Source organism: Temnothorax curvispinosus, unplaced genomic scaffold, assembly GCF_003070985.1.
Source record: "Temnothorax curvispinosus isolate PA1 unplaced genomic scaffold, ASM307098v1 QBEX01009776.1, whole genome shotgun sequence".
Classification (NCBI taxonomy): domain Eukaryota; kingdom Metazoa; phylum Arthropoda; class Insecta; order Hymenoptera; family Formicidae; genus Temnothorax; species Temnothorax curvispinosus.
Genome location: NW_020219556.1, coordinates 1 through 12500, shown reverse-complemented (window position 1 = coordinate 12500; position 12500 = coordinate 1). Strand labels below are relative to the sequence as shown.

Below are 12500 nucleotides of genomic sequence, written 5' to 3'. Positions count from 1 at the left end.
GGTATAAGCGATGTTAAAAATAAGCTGAAGAAAAGATCGGACGTAGTCAGTAAAAGAGGTCCTATGAAAGCAGTGCATCCTGTAGATAACATGCAAAATAAAAGAGGTATGTTTAATCTGTTGAAAGAACTTAAGAACACTTGATTAATTAACTAATAATGTAATAATATCCTCGAATTCTTATTAAACAGAAGTAACTAATAATTTATGATTATAAAAATTGATAACTTTTATAATTATCAAGTATGTAAGAGTTGACATTTTATTAACTGATAATACAATCTGCTAATTTTTACAACAATGTAGCATCAGTCGCGAGACAAAGGACATCTTTTCAAATCACTACTCCACCAAACTCCGACAAAACTACTCCACTGGGTAATAAAATAATCAGCAGCACCCCTAATTCGGATAATAATTGCGTGCCTAAGAAATCTGCAAAATCCAAACCGATAGCCTCGTCAACGCCGGACGGCCAAAAAACCAAGAACGCACCGTTGACGTCTGTTAATAAAAAACGTAACCTTTCCTGTGATATTTCGCCGGTGACTACGTATGTAAACATGAGCGGCAGCGATGAACAGAAGGGCAGTCCTAAAAGGTAAGAGCAAATCGACTTGAAACGATGATCCATCTGTCCAGTCTGTCATTTATCAAGAGCATAGAAAATAAAGAAACTTACAAGATTACGTAACGATCGGATTTACTTAATATTTCAGAACGTCTAAGCTGCCGACCCCGAAGAAATGTACAACACCCACGCGTGAGCGAACGGACGCATACGGCATTCCAAGGTTCCTGACGCCGCCGAGGAATCATTCGTCGCTCAATACGAATAATCCGCAGTCTCCGCAGCGCTTGAACAGGAGCTTAATCAATTTCCACCGATACTCACCTGTGAGCGAGAAACAGAATGCCGGAAAGATACGGCAGAGTCCGCTGAAGGAATCTAACAGAGTCAGTGCGAAAGTCAAGCCGCTTAACTTGGTACGTCTGTGACGTCTTTCGTACGAGTATCATCGTACCAACTGGTTTTTTGCATTTTATGCGCAGATTTCGAAAATTAAGCGACACAGTACCGGTGATTTTGCCGAGAAGGAGAACAATTACGCGTGAGAACGAAGCGAAAGAAGAAGGAGATCGAAACCACGATCGCGCTGTTGTGATACCGATCGTGTACCGGAGATTGCCTCTTATAGAAATTGTCGTAAGAAAGAGATGCGGTTTTTTTAATTTACTTTTGTGATATACTTGTACGTTTTATAATAAAATATGCAGCGAGAAAGTGTGCGATTCGACCGTTCGCCAATCCTGAAGCAGTCTCATTAAAGCGTTATGCGCAAACGTGTGTATCCTTGATGAATTTATTTACGCAACTTGACAAAAACGACTCAAATTAAATTTAAAATAATGCGATAATGAGATCCCAGGTTTGTGAAAGAGTTAATGAGAGATTCAGAGAAAGACGAATTATATGTGAACGCTCAGGATAATCCCGATAATTTTGAAAAATTTTATTGATTGCCTTAAAGTTATTGTTTTCCCTCCCCGCCATCTGAAATGTCGATGAAAAACTTTGTTCTACGTTTTTATGTGTGGCATTAAAAAAAAAATGCTATTTATTCCGCGTCGAGGATTAAAATTTTAAATTGAACGGGCTGCGACCGCGACCCGTGCGATCGCTCCGCGCATGCGTCGCCTCCCACTTTCACCGTACGCGTGTATGCACGTGCGCGCGCAACGCCACACATGATCACATGATCGGCCGAAAGCGGAAGAGGCACCAGCGGCGTCGCGGTTTTCGGCAAGATAAAAGCAACATTGTAGCGCGATGCTGGCTTCGCGAGCGATGCGTGTGTGTCCTTCCCGAAAATTTTCTTTCTCGAGAAGAACTTGGGTAAGTTAATATCGAAAGAGCTGAATTCCGTAGTACTGACTGTTCCTCGATTTTCACTTTCCGATCACAACTCACAACATCGTAATTCGAGAGCGTGGTTACACTGCGGAGATAAACCCTCGGGTTGAGGGGGAGGGGCAATCTGGATCGAATTCCGATTAGCTTCCAATTAACGATTAACCCGATTAACTTATCGTGATATTTCGTTGACGCAAGTAGAACCATAATTTCTAGAAAAGTTTTTAACGCACGGGAAGAGGGATCAATTAGAGAAAACAAACAACAGATATATATCTGTCCCGTAAGCGAAATTCTATCGCTCTTGTATCGATAGCCGATAAAGTTAGGGCCGGTCTCACAGTCTCCGATTAACGTGATTCTCCGATTAAACTCACTCTTCGTCTCTTTCTAGGGGGATAGTTAGAAAGAGATGCAGAGTGAGTTTAATCGGAGAATCACGTTAATCGGAGACTGTGAGACCGGCCCTTAATCTGCGTTGATAGAAGTGGTGGACATTAAAGAGAATCGCATCGCTCGCGCAAACCGGTTTTGCGGATTCTTAAAAAAAAAAAAAACTTTTTCGTTTCTTCCATCCATTTTGAATCTCCGTTTCGACTCAAGTTGCATCTATTGTGCGGCGTGTTAATTTCCGCCGGGTTATTTGCGGGCGGCTTTACGGACCCGCCCGCACCGGTGACGTCGTAATAAGGCGTCGGGCACCGGCCGGCCGACGGGCCGGCCCTACCGCCGGTGGGAGAATTGCGCGTTGCGTGCCATCTTGGCTGATCTTGGCGGTCCGTCCATATCCGCGCGTTCGTTCGCGGCCGGCGTGCGCTCCGTTTTGTTTTCCGTCGAAATCGGCGCAGCTGGCGGCGCGCGTCCATCGGACCGAGCGTGAACGGTCCCGCGGCGATCGAGGTACGAGACTCGGAAGTCCGTGGTGCGCCGCGTCGCGCTATCCACAGGTACGTGTTGGAAATCGAGTTCGTTTAGGCCCCGGGATTGGGTTAACGCGCCATTCTTCTCCGCCGGCGAGGGAGAAAGAGAGAGGGAGAGATCGCGCGTCGCCTGGCTCAAACGGCGCGCCGCCAGAGGCTACTCCAGGCTACTCGAGATCGTTCGACGCGACGGATAGACGATCGCGTTTTACTTTTCTGAGAAATTCAAGACCGTACACGCGGCTACCGCGGGCACGTCGCACCGTGAAAAAGGAACGACGCGCGCGTGCGAGAGAGAGCAGACCCAAAGCAGACGACACGCGCGCGAGAAGCAGACGACGATGACGGTGGCGGTGGCGATGGCACTGGTGGCAGTGGCGCGCGTGAAAGACGACGAGGGCGAGACGCGTTTCCCGACAAGTTTGGTAAGTTTGGCGAGTTACGTATCGATCCGCTCGATCCGATTCGGGCAAGCCGCGTTCTCCGCCGTTGAAAGATCCCCGTTCCGACCCGGCCGCGACGCGGGCCGCGCGGCCGATGAGCATCGTCGCCGCGCCGTGCGCGCCCGCGCACGCGACGCGAAAGCGATCGAGGAGCGAGCTCGTCGATGCGCGCCGATACGTATATCGACGCGCGACGTCGCGTCGACGAGGCTGAGATCCTGATAGAGAACGGAGTCGTTTTGCCGAGAGAACCGCGCCGCCCGCCGGTGTACGGCCGGCACACACGCGAAGCGCGATCGCGCGCGCGCGCGTAGAGGCGCGCACGCACACAGCGACATTGTCGTCCGGCGACGCGCCGCCGCCGCTGCCGCGGTAGCGGCCGCGGCTGCTGCCGACGTATTCACGCTGGTATTCGCACAGTCGTCGCGGCTGTGCGAGGTTCGTTTGAGGTTAGGGTGGCCATTTCCTTCTCGCGCGAATTTATCCCGGAGTCCGGACCGTTTCCTTCCGCGCCGCGCAACCTTCTTTCGCACACACCCGTCGGGCGTTACGTCGCGAGGATCGCGTTCGGTCCGTCGTCGCGTCGACACGTGGGGCGCGCTTCACGCGCCCGGTTACGTTCCCGTTCGTTAACGTTTACGCTCGGCGGCGGCCCGAGGTGAGCGCGGACCCGGGTACGGTGGTGCGCATTTATTACGCGCTTTTCGGCACGCAGGTAAGTGCAGCAGGCGCGTACTTCCCCCCGGCGCGCGTGGAGAAAAAGAGTCACCGAGACCGAGCTCTCCCTTCCCTCCCCCCTTTCTTTCGTCTCTCTTTCGCGCGCGCGTGTCATCTCACGGGGAGAGGACCGTACGTACGTCCCGATCGCGGCGATCAAGGTGCGCGCCGAATCAACCCACGTCCCGGCGAGGGCGAGCGGAGCGACCAGGTGCCGGCACCGCGGAGGTCCCCGTGTGGCCATTGTTTACGAACGCGAGAATTCGGCCGATCCGGTCCGGTCTGGAGTCGCGGCTCGGCGTGGCTTTGGAGGACACGCGGACGTTCGCGCGAATTGGCCGCGGCTTAGGCGCGGCGTATCGAGACTATCGAGGAGTTTCGCGCGACCAAGGTTTTCTTTTCCGCGAGCTCGGACGCTCGGGGTTTTTCCCGGCATCTCCGTATAGACGCGAGCGAGCGGTCGCGCGCGCGGATGAGGGGTGTGAAACGCGCATCGCGCTCCGCAGTTCGATGTTCGATCCGCGGCGCGCCGGCGAGAGATTATCACGCGCGCGCGGGTGTCCTCGCGGTGCGCCTCGCACTCCTTTGTTGTTTTTTTTTTCTTTTTCTTCCCGAGCGCGGCGTCCGCGGGGCACCCGCGCGCGCGTGGCAAGGCGATTCGGAGGAGCGGAGGAGCGATAAAAGCGCGGAGCGCTTCGATTCAAAAACTTTTCTCGGAAACGCACCGCGATAGACGGCGAGGAGATATCGGGCGATGATCGGCGCGGCGCGGCGCGGCGCGACGCGTTCCGATCGAGAGGGGTCGCTCCGGCGTGAGGAACGTTTGGCGCGTTTCACGCTACGCTGCCATAACGCGCGCGCCCGATCGACCCGTCGGCCGCCCTCGATCACTCGCGATCGCGCTCCGCGTCGCGTTTCTCCGAATTCTTCCTCCACTGCGTCGGGCCCGTTTCCGGATGAAGGAGCGCGCGTTGCGTCGCGTCGCTGCGTCATGTGCGGCACGAAGATCGGATTTATCGCGCGGACACGCGGCGGCAGCGGCGGTGACGGTGGCGGCGGCGGCAACGGCGATAGCGCGCGCCGCGCCAGAGAGCGAGAGCTCGATAGAGCGCGCCCGTCAGCGCGACGGCGAGAGAGCGAGGGTGAGAGACGGAGAGAGAGAGAGGGCGAGAGTTGATCCGCGCGGTTCCCGCGACGAGAGACGGCACACGGCAGAAAGCGCGACCGAAACGCGAAGGTTCCGACGTGCACGAAACGGAAGAGCCTGCCGCCGGGACGATATCGGAAGTGGAGGAATCCTCGGGACCACGTTCGGGTCCCGTAACGTAGAATTTAAATTTGGTATCGGTGCGGCGCGATGCGGCGTGGTACGGCGTGACGCGGTGCGGCGCGGCGCGGCGCGGTGCGGCGAACACACGGACAGACCTACGGACGTACGACAGCGGACAGCGGACCGACATCGACAGCGCGCGGTGCGGCGCGGCGCACGTACACGCGAGACACGCCGAAACCGGAGCGCGCGCGCGCGCGTTCACGCCGAAACGAGAGGATCGCGCGAAAACGTCCGGCGCGTGTGGATCGTGGTCGCGGGTCTCTCTCTCTCGCGCGCGCGCGCTGTTTCCAAAAATCACAAGTCTGCGTTTGGTTTGCGAAGGTCCCGGAGCGCCCAGGTGAGATCATTATCAATCCGGACATCGGAGCTGTGATCGTGAGCAACGTGGGTCGTCGTCATCCCCGGCAACGAGGAGGCAGGACGGTGTTGGTCGAGGAGCGGTTAGCGGCGCGGCGGCCGGCCGAATCGCGAGGGCGAGGGCGCGGGAGAGGGCGAGGAAGAGGGAGAGGAGGGAGCGATAGAGCGAGAGGCAGCGTCGCGCCCCGTATATCGATACGAATGACGAAGATGCAGGAGGACCCGGTGCAGGCGGCGCCGCGGATCACGCACGAGGACCACATACTCGAGGCGATCGATCAGCTCCGTCGGCGCAAAGCGCGCCCGGATGCCGATCGCATCTGCAACTATCTCCTACGGAACTACGCGGTGGACGCGCGCGACACGATCGCCGATCTTCATCGGCTGATCGAGGTCGAGAAGGTGATCCAGGTCGATTACAAGGGTAACACCAGTTACCGCAACGCGAAGAAGTGGACGCGGCTGCAGCTCTTCAAGAATCGACCGGAGGGCTTCCTCAAGGAGAAACTCAACACGGGCATGGTATCGAGCGCGGTCTCCGAGCTCGTGGTCGAGGAGCCCGATTACCTTGACCAGGGCGTCCCGGCCTGCCGCCTGATCGAGCATCTCCTCGACGGCGTCTCGAGCCCGACGTCGCGTCGCGTGGTTGAGGAGTTTCTCGGCCGGGAGGTCGCGAGCGGCAATCTCGCGCGCCTGTCCAACGGCAATTACTCGCTGGTGGCGACGTCCGACATGACGACGGACGCGACACAGTCGCGACGCGGCGGCGCGGCCGACACGCAGCCGTCCTCCTCCGCGGCGGTCGCCTGCGCCCTGGAGAACGGCAACGCGACGCAACGGCGTGTCGGTAAGGTGGCTGCTACCAACGGCACCGTCACCAATGGCACCAACGGCTTAACGCCCAAGGTGGCCAAGACAACGGCAGCGGCGACGGCCACGGCCACGGCAACCGCGGCGGAGCTCTACGAGTTCAACGAGACGGATAACCTTACCGACACCACGTCCAACAACACGTCGCGATCGTCCTCGCGGCAGGCCAACGACAGTCCGAAACTGGAACAGCAACTGCAGCAGCAGCAGCAGCGTGTTTGAAAGGAGGAATGCTACGAGGTCAGCGGCGACAAGAACGACGCCGAGCGCGGCGGCAGCGCGTCGCCGCCGACCGTCGAGGTGACGTGCAACGGCGGCGGCGACGACGGCGGCGACGGCGTCGTCGTCGACGGTGGCCAACAGGAACGCAATTCCCCGGAGGTGGCAGCGCCGACGTCGACAACCGTGGAGAACGATGTCAAGGAGGAACCAAAGAGCAACGATGTCCAGAAGACGACGTCTAACCTTAAGAGGTCCGTCAAGGCCGAGCGTAAGCAGCGCCTGTTCGCGAGAACGGACGACCGTATGGACATCGAGATCAAGTTCGAGGACTACCAGCAGAGCGGCAAGGACGAGCGGGAGAAGCGCGAGGAAACTGGACAACGGTCCAGCGAGGATCGCGAGGACGAGGACGCCGGTAGGAGCTCGTCGACGAACACGTCCCCGACTCCGTCCAACGTAAACAACACTAGTGGATTCCGTAGCGCCAGGCGGAAGGTAGCGTAGACTTTCTGTACGTTAATGTAGTGTAGTATTTGTAGGAAACTGTAAATATTTTGAAATACGTCTTTAACTAGGATGTAATTTCACTTTAATATATATTTTGCACATGAAGCACAAAATATAAGGTTGTCTTCTAAATTATTCACTTCTGGATGACCTTAGATGGATACTTTTATATATAGATCAACAAGAAGAATTAATTTATGCACAAGTATTTCAAGATTGAAGATAATGTTAATCTTTAAAAAAAATGCCAAATGTATAAAAATTATTGATATGTCCTTTAAAACTAAATTTTTTTTCTTTGACGATGTCCATCCGAATCGTTCAGAGATTGATGAATCGTCTTATGTGTTCTCTCATTCTTATATTTCAGAGAGCCAGAAAAGTATTTGATCCTTCGGATAACAACCTGGTAAAGCGCAAACGAGGTAGACCAGGTAATAATAAAAATTTGTTGATGCAAGACTCTCAGGATTCGGTTACTAAGCCAACTGTCAAAGACGGACCGTGCAGGCAGTGCAGCCTGTGTGCCAAAGAGAAACTGGAGGCTCTCGTAGCTTGCAGGGATTGTACAGTGCGAGGTAATTCTTGAATATAATTAGAACTAATTTCAATTATTTTTTTTTTAATTTCTTATTGACGTGTCACATATGCATATTACGTATACTTGCAGCACATCCGAGTTGCATTTACAGTCCAGAGGAGTTACTACAGAAAGCTAATAGCAATTGGCAGTGCGAGCGCTGTAAAACCTGTACCGTATGCTGCGAGACCTCCGACGCTGTAAGTTTATCACGCCTTTTATTCGCATTTCACGTGACTTTATTTTTATCCCGTTAATTAATTTTCATTTCGTTCTTTTTCTCGATCCAGGGTCCATTAGTGACGTGTTATAGCTGCGACGATGCCTATCACTATTTCTGTCACACGTCTCGCGTCACAATAAAATCGAACTCCAAATGGTATTGCAACGAGTGCACGCAGAAACAGCAGTGCAAGACGACCGACAGTCAGAACACTAATTCGGTCAACGGAACAAGCAGACCGGACAGCCCGTCCAGTACAACTATTTTACCGCCGGTTCTGAGTCCGCAGGTTTCTCCTACGAGGGGTTCCTCCGATCAGATGGAAGACGATGGTCCTAAAGGACCTATCGATCTGAATATTCCCGACGCGAGGAGTTGGACTTCCGAGCAAGTGTATCAATATTTTGCTAGATTGTTTCCCAAAGAAGCCGAAGTCTTCCGGCAGCAGGTAAGAGTTTAATTACTCTACTAGGTGGACAAAATATTTTTAGCATAATTGTTTCGATACACCACGTTTGTTTGCATTTGTTGCCCTTTATCACTAAGCATTATTTGCATTTATGTTTCAGGAGATAGACGGCCACGCGCTTTTAATGATGAGTCGAAAGGATGTTCTGTGCGGACTTAATTTGCTGCTCGGCCCTGCCCTGAAGATATTCCGACACGTTTTGAAGCTTCAATTTCGTAGAGACGATCCCGAATTGTATTGGCAATAATACAGACGAATTGTGCCCAAAATTGATCTCTTATATCGTACGCATTTTAATCTGCGAGATTTAATTTATAACAATTTTCACAAGTTAAATCTTTTAGATTACGATTGCGATGTAATTCTAGTTTGTAGACAGTCTCCACGTTGTACATATGAAGCATAGTGCTAAAGATCTCTTACAATAAGGATATCAGATATGTGCTCCTTAAGTAACGAGACTCCTGAATGTTCGAAGCGGGGTTCATTTGCTGTTGAATCCCGCTTTGGGAATGTATCGGGACATTTTCTGAAAAAGCACGGAAGTAATCTCGAACTCTATTGGCATTGGCAATAATATAGATGATAACTTGCATAAATTCAATCTTCGCGACATTGTGCATATAATTTGTACAAATTAAGCCTTTTCATAGATTAAGAATGTAACTTGACTTCAAGATACTGCTCCGCATTGTACAGATGAGACGTGTTTATAAGATCCGCGAACGATTTGTCGCAAACCAAACCGGTACCGATCCGTGAATGTGTGTACACGCGCAATTATGTACACTCGATGTACATACTTTCCGCCTTTTTCGCGGTATTTTATAAAAAGGGGCAGATATTTTCTATGTCCAAACTGTTACTTGTTAACGTTAAATTTAAGCCTGTATCGAAAATTCTACACGCTGTTTGTTCCGACAATTGCCATTGGACGTGTGAAACGGAAAAAGAGAAATTATCGACTGATTTACACGATTTTACGTCACGTAAACTTGTATTTTATTTTCACAAGTTTTACATATAGGAAGTAGCACATTTATTTGTAGAATGTAGTTACATAAGATGCTACCAGTTAAGGAACACGATACTTTGGTTTTACATGTACTTTTCTAATATGCAATAAATATTTTGATATTTATAAATACGTTATAGTAATAACATCCTCCAGAAACTGATATCTAATTGCGGAGCTCTCGAGATACGCACGGACACGCAGAAAATGCTCGAGCTTACTTTCAACAAATTGCATTGAAGGAGAACACGCGCAAAATCTTACTTTCTATACTCGGTATATCGGTAACAATGACATTTAATTCAAGAAGTATAAGTCTTACAAACAGGAACTTGAACATTTACTTTTATACATATATTCCTAGATTACATGTAAATTTAGTTTAGTTTGAAACTTTCAAGACTGCGTCATGACACTAATAAAATCAATCGCTCTCTGCATAAAGATTTTAATATATTCTCACACAAAACGTTCAATATATTCTCACACGTGTCGATATGTATCGTATAAAAAAAAAAGATAAAAACTTAGTTACATCGTTACCCTTTCATGCGTGAGAATAAAAAGCGTTATTCTTGTTCTGCAAGAATAAGTAGCGTAAAAGGAGTTACGATGGAAATTTTCTAGTGAACACTGTAAATAATATATATATACAGATGTAACGCGCGTTAGTATCATGACACCTCACCGTCTCATGTATCTCTTTAAATAAAGAATAAGACTTTAATCGCATATTGCTCGCTGTTAAAATTAAGAATGTGTTATGTATGTGTAACAAATATACTACCTTAGAATATATACGCTATAAATAAATTCTAATATATGATACAGATGAGACTTTATAAAAATTCTGAAAAGATTCGTGCGGAATACGTGTATATACTAATGCGTGTATGGATTATATTGATTATATGTATGTATCATATAATCGGCAGAGATAATTGTAATTCTTACATGTATCTTGTTTACGGGAATACAATATTTCGATCACACCGATGCTACGTGAGTGTTAAGTACAATATACCGTGCCGAAGAAACTGCAAATGCAATTCTATAATCTAGCAAAAACGCGAAATTGAAACAATCTTCGTATGAACAAATATTTCAGTCCTTTTTTTCTTTTATAAAGAAAAAGACTGACATAAATCTTTGTATAATACAAAATATTTATATATACCTTACAATATTTTTTTATAGACAGATTTGAATATATCACGACGCGCACAAAGCCTTCTCCATTTTATATATTGTACTATTATCGTTTCGACTCTCGGATGATGGCTTGCCACGAAACAATAAGAGCGATCAACTCAAATGACATTTTGATTATGTACCTATATTGTCGTTGAAAAAGTTTTACGTCTATTTCCTCTGCGAATTTGAACTTGTTCGTTGTATGATATATAATTCACATATTGGCTTAAATATATACATATACAAATTATGCAATTGCATTCAAAAAAGACGAAAAAGGCTTCGCAATTTTTGATATTAAAAGTTTGTATTCTCTTTGATATATACACACTTCAAAAACTAACAGATCAGTCTGTAATATAATTATCAACATAAAAATCTTCGAAAAACTCGATATTTTACAGAGCGCAGTTCGATTTGAAAATTTTATGTCGCCGAACAAGCTTGTCTTTGCCAGCCATTTCATGGTTATCACTTCATCTTGTGTTTCACTAAACATGCTACATATGCACACATGTGCAAATATTTCATCACCAATTATTTTATAAAAAAAAATTGGTTTCTCTATATGGCACTTATTGCAAATGTAATCTATACTTTCAAAGCGCGATTAAAAGAGATATTCACAGTAATCAATATTTGTATCATTGCACTATTATATTATGCTACGGCTTTTAAAACGCGATACAATCACATCTCGCATTAAATCATCATCGAAACGTTGTGAATTAAATGGCATGACTGGACGATTCATTGTATTTAGGTGGTGGCACCTTGTACATCACCGCTTCATCCGGTATAAATAACGCAACATCGGACGAAGAATTGATATTTTTATAAGGCATGTTTTTATCTGAGATATCTTTCTTCGATATAAGAAATAACGTCATTGCAGACATTATCATAGGAGCAAAAATCACGTAAACTCGTCCGTACACAAAAGACGGAACGGAGACATCGTTCGCCTGTTCCATTTCACGTTGAAATGATTCGGATTTAGACGTAGACGCCGGTTGTCTAGTTTCTCCCGAATAGTCAGAGGACAGAGTGTAATCCACGGTCTACGATTTTATCAATTATGCATTTCACATTTATATCCGAAAATATATTATATATGCTTAGCGTTAGTATTAATTGTGGAAAAATGTTTCGCTTACCCTAGCGTCCATTGGTATGGTTTTAACATACGTCTGTGGCAATTTGAAACCATCAGAATCCCACCATCTAGGGAGTAGTTCCTTGCGCAATCCAGGATCGGTTAATATGTCATTCTCCGGTATGTCGGGCGACATTGGTAAAACATCTATACTTTCCTCCATGCATATGGCGACGGTGAACAGAGACAATAGGTCTGAAATTCGTTGCTTGGCCATGAAATTACAGCCAGAGTTACAGACGTAACGATCGTTCGGATTTGTGTAAGCCTCGGTGCACGCTGTCACAAATAATACAAAAGCAGTTTTATATTGTGAAAGACATGGGCTTGAACTACATGCTGAATGAGAAATAACGCAGAAAGAATTTCATAGAGGAAGAATATAAATTCCTCTGAATATATAAGCATAATAAAATATTGTCAACAAATCTTTAAAAATCAAAGCCAAATACTTTGTATATTCTCTTAAAAAATATAACATAATTATAGATGTTGCATACAAGCCTCGCAGGCACTCCTGGTGCCATTCAAACTGTTTTGCTCCCATCCGTAACGCAAGTCGACTAGATTGAAGAACCT

General features: G+C 48.1%; 3 protein-coding genes across 3 annotated transcripts in view; 2 read left to right on the top strand and 1 right to left on the bottom strand.

Annotated features, from left to right (window-relative positions):
- Positions 1–1517, top strand: part of LOC112459375 — a 4678-nt gene extending 3161 nt beyond the window's left edge. Inside the window, exons 5-8 of the mRNA XM_025023434.1 lie at positions 5–106; positions 307–601; positions 720–987; positions 1054–1517. Of these exons, the coding sequence (XP_024879202.1) occupies positions 5–106; positions 307–601; positions 720–987; positions 1054–1116 (728 nt within the window). The 3' untranslated portion in view covers positions 1117–1517. The remainder of the gene's footprint in view (positions 1–4; positions 107–306; positions 602–719; positions 988–1053) is intronic.
- Positions 1518–2683: 1166 nt separating this feature from the next.
- Positions 2684–9701, top strand: LOC112459366. Its single transcript, XM_025023418.1, is given in 6 exon segments — positions 2684–3260; positions 5650–7272; positions 7655–7862; positions 7955–8064; positions 8155–8535; positions 8657–9701. Coding segments are annotated over 6 exon segments (2553 nt in total). The 5' UTR covers positions 2684–3176; the 3' UTR covers positions 8804–9701.
- A 149-nt stretch (positions 9702–9850) lies between these two features.
- On the bottom strand, positions 9851–12494 carry LOC112459367 (the record flags this gene model as incomplete). The annotated part of the gene is made up of 3 exons (XM_025023419.1): positions 9851–11826; positions 11923–12200; positions 12422–12494. Coding segments are annotated over 3 exons (684 nt in total), but the record flags the coding sequence as incomplete, so codon positions are not given.
- Positions 12495–12500: the final 6 nt, after the last annotated feature.